The 14,268-nt window shown below is 48.0% G+C and overlaps 1 protein-coding gene across 2 annotated transcripts in view; it reads left to right on the top strand.

The window, feature by feature from the left end:
* DYNC1H1 (dynein cytoplasmic 1 heavy chain 1) overlaps positions 1-14,268 on the top strand; it is a 415,182-nt gene that overhangs the window by 94,460 nt on the left and 306,454 nt on the right. For both annotated transcript variants that reach the window (XM_030213839.1, XM_030213838.1), the window contains exons 22-23: positions 10,853-11,019; positions 11,136-11,309. In XM_030213839.1, coding sequence (XP_030069699.1) covers positions 10,853-11,019; positions 11,136-11,309 — 341 coding nt within the window. The remainder of the gene's footprint in view (positions 1-10,852; positions 11,020-11,135; positions 11,310-14,268) is intronic.

The following is a 14,268-nucleotide window of genomic DNA, read 5'->3' as shown; positions in this document are numbered from 1 at the left end:
CGGAATGGCCAAATCTGTTATCCATTTGCCAAACACCTTGCATAAATCCAAAGGTGCGTAGAACTTTTTATGCAGGTGTGAAATGGTGGGCTACCTAGGCACCGTCCCATTCATAAGTCTCTCTGGCATACTTGGCAGCTAATGCTAACTTATCCAAGGAAGCAGTATAATACGGAAGCTAATGACAGTGTAGGTTGATCACTTCTTTGTACTAGGTCTCTGGAATTGGTCTTGGTAGCAGGGGGTCTTTTACTAAGATGCGCTAGCGTTTTTAGCTGATCATATTCCTATGGGTGTCTCAGTATTTAGTGCCAGCTAAAAACGCTAGTGCACCTTAGTAAAAGACCTCTTAGGTTTAGTTATAACCAAAAATTTAAGACCACCGATTTATCCAAATAGCAAAATTCTTATTTTTGTGAGAAATATTTATAGTAGAAATTGCAAACCCATATAGATAAAAAAAAAAAAAAAAAGATCTGAAATATAGTGCCAGTGTGCTCTCACTCATTGCAAAAGCAACTAGCACCTTTCAATCATGGGTTACAAAGTCCATGTATCATAAATCCATGACCCAACAAATTTTCAAATATTCAAAAATAAAAGATGAAGCAATAAACAATATGAAGCACTATTAACTAGTCAAAAGTTATCCACAACACTTTACTGACATTCTTGCATAACATAGAACCATTTGAGAAAGTCATTTTAAATAATGCAATCCTTCCATACAGGGCTGTGGAGTCGATAAAAATATACTGATTCACTTCAGCTTTTCAATAAAAAAAATTACATTATAGTATGTGGTAAATTTATCATTTTGTATTTATTTATTAGTACTTTAGATCCAGAACAAAAAATATAAAGCCTAATATCAGTAGGAGTCAGAGTCCGACAGTAGAAAAATAGGTGTCCAAGTCTAAGGTTTGGTTTACTGATTCCATAGCCCTGTTTCCAAACAAAGATAGTGGAAGAGATCTCCATTTTTGCAGTTCCTGCTTAGTAAATTTCATTCTTTGCAAGGAATTTTTTAATCTGTCAAAAGGATTCCTAAATATTTGAAATAATTTAAAGCCCATTGTAAAGGGAATGAGGCATCCCAGTTCCTCTTAGTAGTAGGATCCCATGCTAATGCCTCTGGTTTGGAAAAATTTATTTTTAGACCAGAGCAATTACCATTTATCAGAAATTGGTCCATTAGGTTTGGAAAATATTGCTAGGCTTCCACCAAGTAAACAAAGATCATCAACAAAGGGAGCTATTTTAAATTCCTGGCTTCTTTAATGTCTGTATGTATCTGTATCAACTGAAGACAGGAGTCTCAAGTGAGAACAAAGAGTAATGGGGAGAGAGGGCTACCTTTTCTAGTACCCCTCTATATACAGCTAAAGGAATATCATTGACCTACGTTGCTACTCTAGAAGCAGAGTATACTTTAACAGCTTGAAAAAAAAAATCTGCTAATCCCATATTCCTCCACGACCCTCCAGACCGGTCAAGACGCATGGGTTATGTCCTCCTACCAGCAGAGGGAGACTGAGAAACACTGAGCTTTTGAATACTGTATATATAACCTGTGCAGTACATCCACTAGCCAGTATTTTCTCAGTCTCAGCAGAGGTAGAGGGACAGCCTGTGCAGTCTTCAATAGTCCGGTGAGGTAGCTGGATTATACGGTCAGGAAATTTATTATCTGGTTGACAAATTTAAGGTGTTTTCTATAGTCCCTGTACGTGGTTAAAAAAAAAAAAAAAAAAAAAAAAAAAAAAGTGCTTCGGGGCCCTGGGTCCGGTGGGGCCCAGTTTTTCCCCCCTGGGGTGTTACACCTGTGTGCAGGTCCCTCCCCCTGTGCTGCTCTCTGTGGAGACGCTGGCAGCTTTGTGCCTCGGCTGCTTTTCTTATATTGTAGCCTTGAGAGCCCTCACTCCTCAGCTGCCAAAAAGAAATTTGGGTGCTGTCTCTTTAAGAGAGCTGAAGTGTTTCCTTCATAGGAACGGACGGCAGATTCATACTCTGTTCGTTGCGAGTGAGAGCAGTGCTAGTGGCTGTGCTGGGGGAGCGGTGTGTGAGAGAAGTCTTTGGCGCCGTTTTGTGCACAGCGTGTTGGGAGATCGGGGCCATGACAGGCAAACTCCTTCGCTGTCGCGCGTGCTCGCGCCGCGGAGTAGAGGCTCCTGGAGGTCAGTGCCGGTGGTGCGGCGATCTGAAACAAACCTCGTCGGTGGCGACGCCCCCGGTCTTGAGTGCGGAAGTACCAGCGAGTACGGGGGTGTCCGGGCCGGCAGGAGCATCGGCAGGGCCGGCTCCAGCGAGTGTAGTTTTGGCGGGAACGTCCGCCATTTTGGATTCCGCGCGTCCTGCGGAATCAGCTGGTTTTGTGCCTGCGGCTGCCGTTTCGATACAGAAGGGAGTGCCTGAGGGTACAGGCGGCGCTGGTTTTCCGCCGGAATTTGTTTGGTCTCTCTATCAAGCCTGGAAAGCGGGACCCGCTCCTTTGGGGGAGGGGCCTAGTTCGGCAGTGCCAAAAAGGCCTCGGTTTGAGTGGGACGAAGAGGAGTGTTTCTCTTCTATCGGTTCTGAAGGTGCTTTTAGTGATGTAGGGGACCCTGAGGGATTTGAGGGTTCTCAGGATCCGGAGGTAGTGGTTCCTGGGGAGGACCCCTCCGTAGTGCGGATTTTCCACAGGGAGGAGCTTGCGGAGCTTATTGAGCAGGTCTCTTCAACTCTTAAATTTGAGCAGCCAGAGGCGTCTTCGGGGGAGGCGAGACAGGTGGATCCCCTGGTTAAGGGGATTCAGCGGCAGGCTAGGTCTTTTCCTATGAATAAAGACATCCGGGATATGGTGTTTCAAGAGTGGCACTCGCCGGATTCTCCCTGTAAAGTGTCTAAAGCAATGTCTAGACTGTATCCGCTTCCCCAGGAAGATAGAGATTCCTTTAAGGCTCCCACAGTAGATGCGGTGGTGACAGCAGTTACTAAGGCCACGGCGATTCCGGTAGACGGAGGGACTGCTCTCCGGGACCCCCAGGATAGGAGGCTAGAGGCCTTTCTCAAGCGGAGTTTCGATTTGTCGGCCCTGGCCCTGCAGGCCTCGGTTTGTGGGGGGCTGGTCGCGAGGGCGTGTTTCCGCTGGGCCGAGAAGCTGCTTGATGATTCGGTGGAGGTTGGGACCTCCGGGGTGCAGGAGTTAGCCAAGTTGGAAATGGGATCGTCCTTTTTGTCGGATGCGCTTTATGATTTGCTCCGTGCCTCGGCCAAGAATATGGCTATGCTGGTGGGGGCACGTAGAGCACTGTGGTTGCGAGGTTGGGTCGCAGATGCGGCTTCCAAGGCCAAGCTTTGTTCGCTTCCCTTTAAGGGGTCCATGCTTTTTGGTGAGGATTTGGATAAGTTGGTGCGCGGACTCAGTGATGCTAAGGCCCCTCGTCTTCCGGATTTTCGTCCTAAGGCGGCTGCCAGGGGGTCTTCCTTCCGAGGACGGTTTAAGGAGGCGCGCCGGTATAGACCCGGGAGGACTAGTAGCCCTTTTAGAGGTCGGTTCTTTCAGCGCACTCAGTCCTTTCGGGGCAATCGGCGCGGAGGGCGTGATTTCCCCACAGGAGGACAGGTGTTGGGGCGTACTTCGCAATGAAGGTGTGCGGGCCCAGGCTCTGGTTCGAGTAGGGGCTCGTCTGAGTCTGTTTTACCAGGACTGGGCCCAAATCACCGCGGACCAATGGGTCCTCGAGGTGGTGCGAGACGGTTACGCTCTGGAGTTCGACGGCTCGCCTCCCGAAAGGTTTCTGGAGTCGCCTTGTCATTCGAGGCTCAAGCGGAAAGCGGTACGGGACACTCTGGCTCGTTTAATCAATCTGGGAGCGGTTGTCCCGGTGCCTCCTGCGCAGCGCCGCTTGGGCTGTTATTCAATCTATTTTGTGGTCCCAAAGAAGGAGGATGCGTTTCGGCCTATCCTAGATCTGAAGGCGGTCAATGCAGCTCTCAGAATCCCCTCTTTTCGCATGGAGACATTGAGGTCGGTCATTGTCGCGGTGCAGGAAGGGGAGTTTCTCACGTCTTTGGATTTGACGGAGGCTTATCTGCACATCCCCATTCGGGCCGCTCATCAGCGTTTTCTGCGCTTTGCGGTTTTAGGAAAGCATTTTCAGTTTTGTGCTCTTCCTTTCGGTTTAGCAACGGCACCTCGTACCTTTTCCAAGATCATGGTGGTAGTGGCGGCGGCCTTGCGGAAGCAGGGTATTCTGGTGCACCCGTACCTGGACGATTGGTTGATTCGGGCCAAGTCTCGGTCGGAGAGCGAAGTAGCCACGGTGCGGGTGGTGCAGTTTCTTCAGTCTCTGGGCTGGGTAGTGAACTTCGCCAAGAGTCACCTAGTGCCGTCGCAGTCACTGGAGTATCTGGGGGTGCTTTTCGACACCAGGAACGGTCGAGTCTTTCTGCCGGGCCCTCGGATTCGCAAGTTGCAGGATCAGATTCGTCTGTTCCTGTCGGAGGCGGCCCCGACGGCCCGGGAGTATCTGCAAGTTCTGGGTTTGATGGCGGCCACCATCGAGGTAGTGCCGTGGGCCCGGGCGCACATGCGGCAGTTGCAGTCAGCCCTTCTCAGTCGGTGGTCACCCCTGTCGCAGGGGTTGGACGTGCGCCTTCAGCTGTCGGTAAGCCCACGCCTCAGTCTCCGGTGGTGGTTAGACCCGGGAAATCTGGTCAAGGGAATGCCGTTGGAGACGCCACAGTGGGTAGTGCTCGTCACAGACGCCAGTCTTCAGGGCTGGGGAGCTCATTGTCTCGGGCAGGTAGCTCAAGGTCGATGGTCTCAGATAGAGGCTCGGTGGTCCATCAATCGTTTGGAAACTCGGGCCATTCGGTTGGCGCTGTTGGCGTTTCAGAGTGTTCTGTTGCGAAAAGCAGTCCGGGTGTTCTGCGACAACGCCACCGCCGTGGCTTATGTAAACCGTCAGGGGGGCACAAAGAGTCAGGCGGTCGCGGAGGAGGCGGCGCTGTTGTGTCAATGGGCGGAGGTCCATCTTCTAGCGCTCTCCGCGGCACTTGTGGCGGGAGTAGACAACGTGGAGGCAGATTATCTAAGCAGGCATGCTCTAGACCCCGGAGAGTGGGCACTTCATCGGTCGGTATTCAATCGCATTGTCTCGGTCTGGGGCTTTCCCGTGATGGATCTCATGGCAACCGCCCACAATACTCAGGTTCAGAGGTTTTTCAGTCGGCGGAGGGATCCTCGGGCGGTGGGCATAGACGCGCTTCTGATGCCTTGGCCGCGGGAGTTGCTGTATGTGTTTCCTCCATGGCCGTTGGTCGGGCGAGTGGTTCAGCGCATTGCTCGGCACCCCGGTCAAGTGATTTTGGTAGCCCCGAATTGGCCGCGTCGGCCGTGGTACGGAGATCTGGTCCGTTTGGCAGTAGCGGATCCTCTGCCGTTGGCAGGATCAGTGGTTTTGTGTCAGGGACCGATAATTATGCCACATCAGGATCGGTTCTCGCTTACGGCCTGGCTATTGAGAGGCACAAGTTAAGGAAGAAAGGTTTTTCGTCCAGAGTTATCAATACCATGTTGAGTTCGCGTAGACAGTCCACTTCGTTGGCGTATGTCCGGGTCTGGAGAGTATTTGAGCATTGGTGTGTAGATAGACGAGTTCTGCCCTTTCGGTCGTCGGTAACAGATGTCTTGGAGTTTTTGCAGGATGGTATGGACAGGGGTCTGGCTCTGTCTTCTTTGAAGGTGCAGGTGGCGGCTTTGTCGTGTTTTCGTGGGAAGATACAGGGGAAGTCGTTAGCTTCTAGTCCGGATGTGGTGCGATTTTTGAAGGGCGTTAAGTTACTGCGTCCGCCCCGGCGGCGGATGGTACCTCCGTGGGATTTGAATCTCGTGCTGGAGGCTTTGGTGAGGCCACCGTTTGAGCCCTTGGTTTCTGTTTCGGATAAGGATCTGTCCTTAAAGACGGTGTTCTTGGTGGCTATTACTTCAGCCCGGCGGGTGTCGGAGCTTCAGGCTTTGTCTTGTAGAGAACCCTTTTTGTCCTTTTCCAAGGAGAAGGTGTTGTTGCGTCCGGTACCGTCTTTCGTGCCCAAGGTGGTGTCAGAGTTTCATGTGAATCAAATTATTTCTTTGCCAGTTTTGGGTGATCTGGCGGGGGATGCGGAACAGCGGCGTCTGGCCAAGTTAGATGTGCGAAGAGTCTTGCGCTGTTACATTTCCAGAACTCGGCACTACAGACGGTCGGATCGTTTGTTCGTTCTACATGGTGGTGCTAGAAAGGGCGCGGCAGCTTCCAAAGCTACGATAGCGAGATGGCTGAAGGAGTCAATTGCGTCGGCATATTTGCTGAAGGGTCGCGTGGTGCCTAAGGAATTTTCGGCTCATTCTACCAGGGGTATGGCGACCTCCTGGGCGGAGAGTAGTATGATTCCGCCGTTAGATATTTGTCGGGCGGCGGTTTGGTCATCATTGCATTCGTTTGTCAAACATTACAGGATTGATATACATGCCAAGGAGGAGGCAGACTTTGGGGCTGCAGTGTTGACCTCTGGCCTACGTGGGTCCCGCCCTTAGGATCTTACTGCTTGGGTACGTCCCATGCGTCTTGACCGGTCTGGAGGGTCGTGGAGGAAGGTGAAATTAGATCTTACCTGCTAATTTTCTTTCCTCTAGACCCTCCAGACCGGTCAAGGCCCGCCCTGTCTGTACTGGAGGCCAGGAGGTTTGGTTTCTCCTTTCTATCTTGGCAGCTGTTGAGTGTGATTTCTATAGTTTCAGACTTTGGTTGTTATGAGTCTGAGTAGGTGTGACCGTGTTTCAGAGTCCACCTGTAGAAGCACTCACAATTAAAAGGACACAATGAAAGAAATGAAGAAAGTGTCCAGTTGGCAGTGACCACGTACAGGGTTCTTAGTTGTAGTTGGTGGTTTTGGTTTCTCTGCTTTGTCAGGGTTATACTGGCTAGTGGATGTACTGCACAGGTTATATATACAGTATTCAAAAGCTCAGTGTTTCTCAGTCTCCCTCTGCTGGTAGGAGGACATAACCCATGCGTCTTGACCGGTCTGGAGGGTCTAGAGGAAAGAAAATTAGCAGGTAAGATCTAATTTCACCTTTTCCCCAATATATTGAACATGTATATATAGTCCACCTTATCATATCTTTCTCCGCATCAAATCTAATGATCCAAGAAGAGGTTCCCTGTTCATGTACCAATTCTAAAAGAGGTCTGTATTTTGAAAATATTTTTTACAGCATGTCCATTCCTTACAAAACCAACTTGACATTCCATGGTAACATCAGGGAGTATCCTAGCCAGTCTGTTTGTTGCCAGTAGCTTAACTTTAATACTGAGAGGTCAGTATAACTCTGACTTCTTAGGTGTCTTCTGCTTGGCTTGGTTATTACTGTAATGTCTGCCAGGGATACAGATTCTAGATGTCTTCCAGCAGTTATGAATGCATTAAGCATATGCCTTAATGGTTGTACAATTGTATGATTGTACTTTTTTGATAAGCAAATCAATTTGCATACAAAGACTAGGAGATATTCCATGAAGTTACATAGTATCACATTTAAAACAAAAAGTAAAAAATATTTTTTCACTGAAAATATAGTTGAGCGCTCTTGACAGAGCAAATAGTGAAATCAGTTAATGTAGCTGGGTTTATAAATGGTTTAGACAAATTCCTGAAAGAAAAGTCCGTGAATCATTAAGGTAGCCCTGGGGAAAAATCACTGCTTATCCTGAGATTAAGTAACATGGAATCCTTGCTGCTTGGGACTGTATCGGGTACTTCTGACCTGGACTGGCCACTGCTGGAAACAGGCTACTGGACCAGATGAACCCTTGGTGTGATCCATTACTGCAACTCTTATGTTCTTAATTTGTTTCAATATTTTAATAAAATTTGCTCCCTAATCTATTGGGTCCTGGGGCTTTGAATTGCCTACCCTGTTTCATCAGCCATTAAAAGTTCACTTGGTCTCTTTATTTTAATCTAGTTCTGGAGCATGTCTGTTTCCCATCCAGGGTAAGTTATCCCCTGATCGGTTTGGTTCAGCTGAGTAAAGCCCTACATAATATCTAAAGATCTGGCAAACTTTTTGGTCTTCATTCTCTGTCTTCCCATGAGCCTCTTTTAGAGCTGTTAACCTCTTAGTGCTTGCCAACATTTAATAAGTGGGCTAAGTTTTTTTTATTTTTTTTTATTCACATAAAGATAAGAACATAAGCATCGCCATACTGGGACTGACCAAAGGTCCATCAAGCCCACTATCCTGTTTCCAACAGTGCCCAATGTAATGAAACCATTATGCCCACAGTAACTGTCCCAGTCTTATTTCCTGCCATCCCCCCCCCCCCCCACCCATATTCCCTCCATCAGAGGAACCAGTCATGTTTGTGTTGACCTCCCCCAACTGTCCCTCCCTTAATTTTATTCAAATGCCCTCTTTCATCCTGTCCCCTGTTGGGGTCTGCTTATGATTACCACACATTAGATAATCACCCCCGTTGGAGCTTACCCCAGCTGACTATTGCTAAAACACCCATGTTCTTGGGTTTGTTTCTTTTAGTCAGAAGTGAAATAAAAAGAAAAGTTTATTCTGGAAACAAGTAGGTAGTAGCTCAAGCAGAGACTATTGCAAGTCTGAAATACAGAAAAATGATTATAGAGACCCCCATGTCTCCAAACCAGCTCGCTACCTTGAAAACAAAGAACCCCCCTCCCCCCCCCCCCCGAACATAGATGTCTCTCATTTTTATACAGTTTTGATTTAGTACATGTTATACAATAATCCAGAAACTAATTACCATCTTCGCACATCCCATTAACCAATCATCTACCTTCCTATCCCAACACATCTAACTTCTATCAATTATCAGTTCATTCCTAATTCTTAGAATAGCAGTTATGCCACCCCGCCTGACTCTGAGTCACAAAGTCATTCTGTCTTTATCCACCTACTAGAAACTTCTCTCCCACCATACCTTCTGTCACAAATTCCATGCCTCCCTCCTCATTCTGGTTCAGCAGTTTTTTGTATCACATATCCAAACTATAACTAAGCCATCTTTGCTGTACCAGCTGACCTGTGGTTGGCTAGTAGACTGTGCCCAACTTCCCATTTTCACTATCTAGATATAATGTGGTTTCAAACTGCATGCAACACAGGAAATCTTGGCCCAAAGATCTAAATATCCATTAAAGTTACATTACATTGGACCATTCTATTTGCATGTACTAAAAGCTTGTAACAAAGTTCACAATCAATAAATTCTTAAGCTGTCTTGTACAGTATCTTGTCCTAGTCATGACCTTAACATTGGTCAGCAAAAATACAGATAAAACAAGTTTTGTTTTGTTTTTTTTTCCATTCTCATAATGCACCTCCCTCACCAAGATCTTCCATAACCATCTCCCCACCCACGCACATCTGTCTCCGTAAAAGGTCCACTTTCCCTTTTCCCATCACTTGCCCGACAAATCACTCTAAGTGCGTAAACACGTTTTTGGTCAGAAGGAGTGTGGGTCACATGGCTGTCCTTGCACAATTTCACAAGGCCACCCTGCAGCCTGATCTGTTTAGCAAGGATTGAAAACAGCAAACAGAATAATTAGGAGGGGATGAAATAAATCTTACAGGTAATCCTTGCTTCATTATCTAGAGGAGTGCTCTGAATATACAAACATTAGGGGTTCTGAGCCCCCCCCCCTAAATTCCCTACACCCCTATGCCCACCAATACTCTCAAGTCGCTGCCCATTCATTCACCTACTCATCACACTGACTAAACATTTAGATTCTTTCCTCCCACCCACCCTACTTCACAGTAGCTTAAAATCTGAAAAGTCTTATCTTGAATTTTCACAGCTGTCTAATATGCACAAGGACAATCCTCCAAATATCTGTGGGCTTGTCTCCCTGGAGTCGCCATATCAAAGCCTGCACCACTGGGGGAATTCTTCTTACTTAGAAGATCAAGCGTTATCTATTAACATTTTAAGGCTGCTGTCACAGTCTAAGGAAATCTTCGACCAGAATAGTGTCGGTACTGTATGCAGCCAATTCAGAATGTTTTTATATACTTCCCTTGTACCGAAACATTATTCTGTGGCAGGTCATTGTGCAAAATCAGTCATTACCTGCATTTGATTTAGCCGTAAAGTCCTTTGCTGCTGCCACCATCTCAAAATATATAATTGTCTTTGAGCAACAGCTTCCAGAAAATACCAACTAATTGAAGGTTGTTGCATCATGGTCATTTTTCAAGGTAATCTATCTTGTCTTCTAACAGCAGAACTCTGGTCTGCAATTGTCCTGTGTACCCTCGATAGCGTGTATTCTGTCCTCCAGGTTACTGAATTTGCACCTGAAGTCCTCCAGGCTCTTTTGAACAGACTCCAGTTTATCAGAGCAACTGCAGTTTTTGTCTAAATCAGTCTTGGCTGCAGTGGTAACATCAACTGTTGTTTCTGTAGTCCACACTGAACTGATCAAGGAGCCAGAGGTACTTTGTTGTTCCACTGTCTTGGATTCTGGGGCCTGACTCTATTTTTCTCTGCAATCTTGAGGCTGTTCTCTGGTCCAGCACCCTGAATTATTTTTCCTCTTGTTCTTCAGATCCTCCTTCAGGAGGTTAGAAGTAGTATTGCTCGAAATGTATTTGAAAAGTGGGTGAATATTAATGAGAGAGCCCGTTTGCTAAGCAGTTCAGCCACCATTCTCGACCATGGCATTACATAACCTCATGTAAAGGTTGTAAATAGTGCAGAGTATAATTAAGCATTTTCATAGGATGTTATTTTCCAGTAGATGTAAATACTGATTGTTCAAACACCTTAAGCCTTGAATTTTATTATAGGTCTTCGAAGAAGATGCCCTTAGCTGGGAAGACAAACTAAATCGAATCATGGCACTTTTTGATGTGTGGATTGATGTCCAGAGACGTTGGGTATATCTCGAGGGTATTTTCAGTGGCAGTGCTGATATTAAGCATCTACTGCCAGTTGAAACTCACAGGTTCCAAAGGTATGTGTTGAATTTTTAAATCTTGCATGACATGGAAGTTGAATAACTAAAGATTTACACTACAGTGGCCCTACGTGGATGTAAGTAAAACAGTGTGGAAAACATTTTGTTTACAGCATCAGTACAGAGTTCTTGGCCCTCATGAAGAAGGTATCCAAATCCCCTCTGGTGATGGATGTTCTTAACATTCAGGGTGTGCAGAGATCACTTGAGAGGTTAGCAGATTTGCTTGGGAAGATCCAGAAGGCACTGGGAGAATACCTGGAAAGAGAGAGATCTTCATTCCCTCGGTAAGAACTTTTGAGGACATATACGTATCTGGTTTGATATAATGAAGCAAGTTATAAGACACCAATGAATTAGGAAATTTAAGTATGACATTAACACTACTGGATGGCTTAGGTATCTGTGAAGCCTTCCTTAAGTGGTTTGAGGGCTTCCTCAAATCTAGAACATATCAAGTTAAAATGTCAGGATCTACTTCTTCAGCTTCTTCCCTTAATTGTGGAGTACCTCAAGGCTCACCTATCTCTCCTATCCTCTTCAATATTATGATGGAACCACTAGGCTGGCTCCTTGAAGCCAAATGTTTCAGTTCATGTATGCTGATGATGTCACCATTTGTTTACCCTTTGAGAATTGGGTCCTATTTAGGACGTCCTGGATCTGATGGAGGACTGAGCGTCCACGTTTCAACTTAAACTAAATAGAGACAAAATTAAATTCCTAATTATATCTAACCTTTATAGCATACATGAGCATAATAGTTTCACAATCAAACAACTTACCCACTCGAGTCTAGATTAAAAATTTTAGAGGTCATCATTGATCAATTCATGACTTGAAGATTGTCAACTCTGTAGTCACCAAGGCATTCAGAACCTTGTGGAGACTAAAACAGTCAGACCTTTCTTTCTAGCAACCACTTTCTGATTACTTGTACCAATGCTTGTTCTCTCACAACTTGACTATTGCAATGTCGTTTATTTAGGTAAAAATGAATGTCTAATAAACTACAAAGAACTCTAAATACAGCTACAAAGTTTCTAAATTTGACAGGGTCTCCACTCCTTATAAAACTACACTGGCTTCCTATAAAAGCTAGGATCATCTTCAGAACTTGTACATCCTACATAATAACTAGACGTTAAACCCGTTAAAACGGGCGAGATTTGTGTTTTTCAAAATGTAATAATTCTCACCTCCATCCATCCATGTCCAGCAAACCTCCTCCCTCCCCTCCCCTCCCCTCCCCTGATCCATGTCCAGCAACTGTGCTCTCTCCCCTGCCCTCCCCCCCATGTCCAGCAGCCCTCCTGTATCCCCTGGCCTCCCCCCCTGTTCACCAACCATGCTCTCTCCCCTGCCCTCTCCCCATATCCAGCAACCCTCCTCTTTCCCTTGGCCTCCCCCCCCCCCCCGTCCACCAACCCTTTCTCTCTCTCCTGCCCTCCCCCCCCCCCATTGTCCAGCAACCCTCCTCTCTCCCCTGCCCTCCGCTCCATCAATCCATGTCCAGCAACCCTGCTCTCTCCCCTGCCCTCCCTCCCCATGTCCAGCAGCCCTCCTCTCTCCCCTGACCTCAGCCCGTCCACCGACCCTCCTCTCTCCCCTGCCCTCCCCCAATATCCAGCAACCCTTCTCTTTCCCTTTGCCTCCCCCCCCCCCGTCCACCAGCCCTGCTCTCTCCCCTGTCCTCCCCCCATGTCCAGCAATCCTCCTCTCTGCCCTGCTCTCTCCCTGTCCAGCAACCCTCCTTTCTCCCCCCTGCCCTCCCCCCATGTCTAGCTACCCTCCTCGCTGCCGCTCCCTCCCCCCTCCGTGCTGGGGCCCCCTGCACTGACATGAGAGCACCTCTCACCTCCGTGTGAAAGCGCTGCAGGCAGCAGCAGATCGCTCTGCTGCTGCCTGCAGCACTTCCACACGGAGGTGAGAGGCGCTGTCATGTCAGTGCAGGGGGCCCGATACGGAGGGGGGCGGGAGCAGCGGCGATGACGACGTCGTCGGGGGATGAGGGGGTGGAGGCTGGTGCGCTGGCGATGTTGGTTCGTTTCAGCTTTCCAGGTGGCAGCGTCCGACTCCGTTTCCCTCTCTGTTCCGCCCTCTGACGTCATCACGTCTTGACGCGAGGGCGGGACAGAGAGGGAAGTCTCTACTGCGCATTTGCGGGTGAGTCGGTCACTTGCCATTTATATGTTTGATTCTCACCTCCAACGTTCTGACTTGCTGCCTGGGACCGTGGCTCATTCCGAGTTGGTCTGCTAGGCTCCATAGATAAGGCTGACATCACCGTAGCCATTATGATGTCAACTTCAGAACCTGGGGGGGGAATATGCCTCACAGCTGATCCATGTCCAGAGGGAGGGTTGCTGGACATGGGTGGTTGCAAGGGGGGCAGGGGAGAGAGGAGGGTCGCTGGACATGGGTGGTTGGAGGGGTGCAGGGGAGAGAGGAGGGTCGCTGGACATGGGTGGCTGCAGGGGGGGCAGGGGGTTGCTGGACATGGGTGGCTGCAGGGGGGGTAGGGAAGGAAGGATGTTCGCTGGACATGGGTGGCAGGAGGGGGTAGGGAAGGGAGGAGGTTTGCTGGACATGGGTGGCTGCAGTGGGCACAGGGAGAGAGGAGGGTCGCTGGACATGGGTGGCTGCAGGGAGAGAGGAGGGTTGCTGGACATGGGTGGCTAGAGGGGGGCAGGGGAGAGGAGGGTCGCTGTGGACATGGGTGGCTGCAGGGGGGGGAAGGGGGTCGCTGGACATGGGTGGCTGGAGAGGGGGCAGGAGAGAGAGGAGGTTTGCTGGACATGGGTGGCTGTAGTGGGCGCAGGGGGAGAGGAGGGTCGCTGGACATGGGTGGCTGCAGGGGAGCCGAGGAAAACCTTGCTAGCGCCCGTTTCATTTTTGTCAGAAACGGGCCTTTTACTAGTTCATCTATAAAGTCATCTATGGGTTGGCACCAGATTATATGCTGGACATGGTAGTCCTTCCCACTCGCAATGCTATATTAGGTGCATGGGGTTACCTCATTCTGCACTTCCCAATTTACAAAAATATCAAGTATAAGTCCACACTAACTAGAGAGCTTCTCATCTGGTTACTAAATGGTGGAATTCTATTCCGAGGGAAGTAAGACTTATCAATAACTACTTGACCTTCTGTAAATTCTTAAAATACTTTCTTTTCAATAAGCTCTTATATTAAGTTATTAATGCAACTGTTAGTAATGCTAATCTTCATTATCTATCTACCTTG

The sequence above is a fragment of the Microcaecilia unicolor genome, chromosome 9, assembly GCF_901765095.1.
Source record: "Microcaecilia unicolor chromosome 9, aMicUni1.1, whole genome shotgun sequence".
NCBI lineage: Eukaryota > Metazoa > Chordata > Amphibia > Gymnophiona > Siphonopidae > Microcaecilia > Microcaecilia unicolor.
This window is presented reverse-complemented; position numbering and strand designations above follow the sequence as displayed.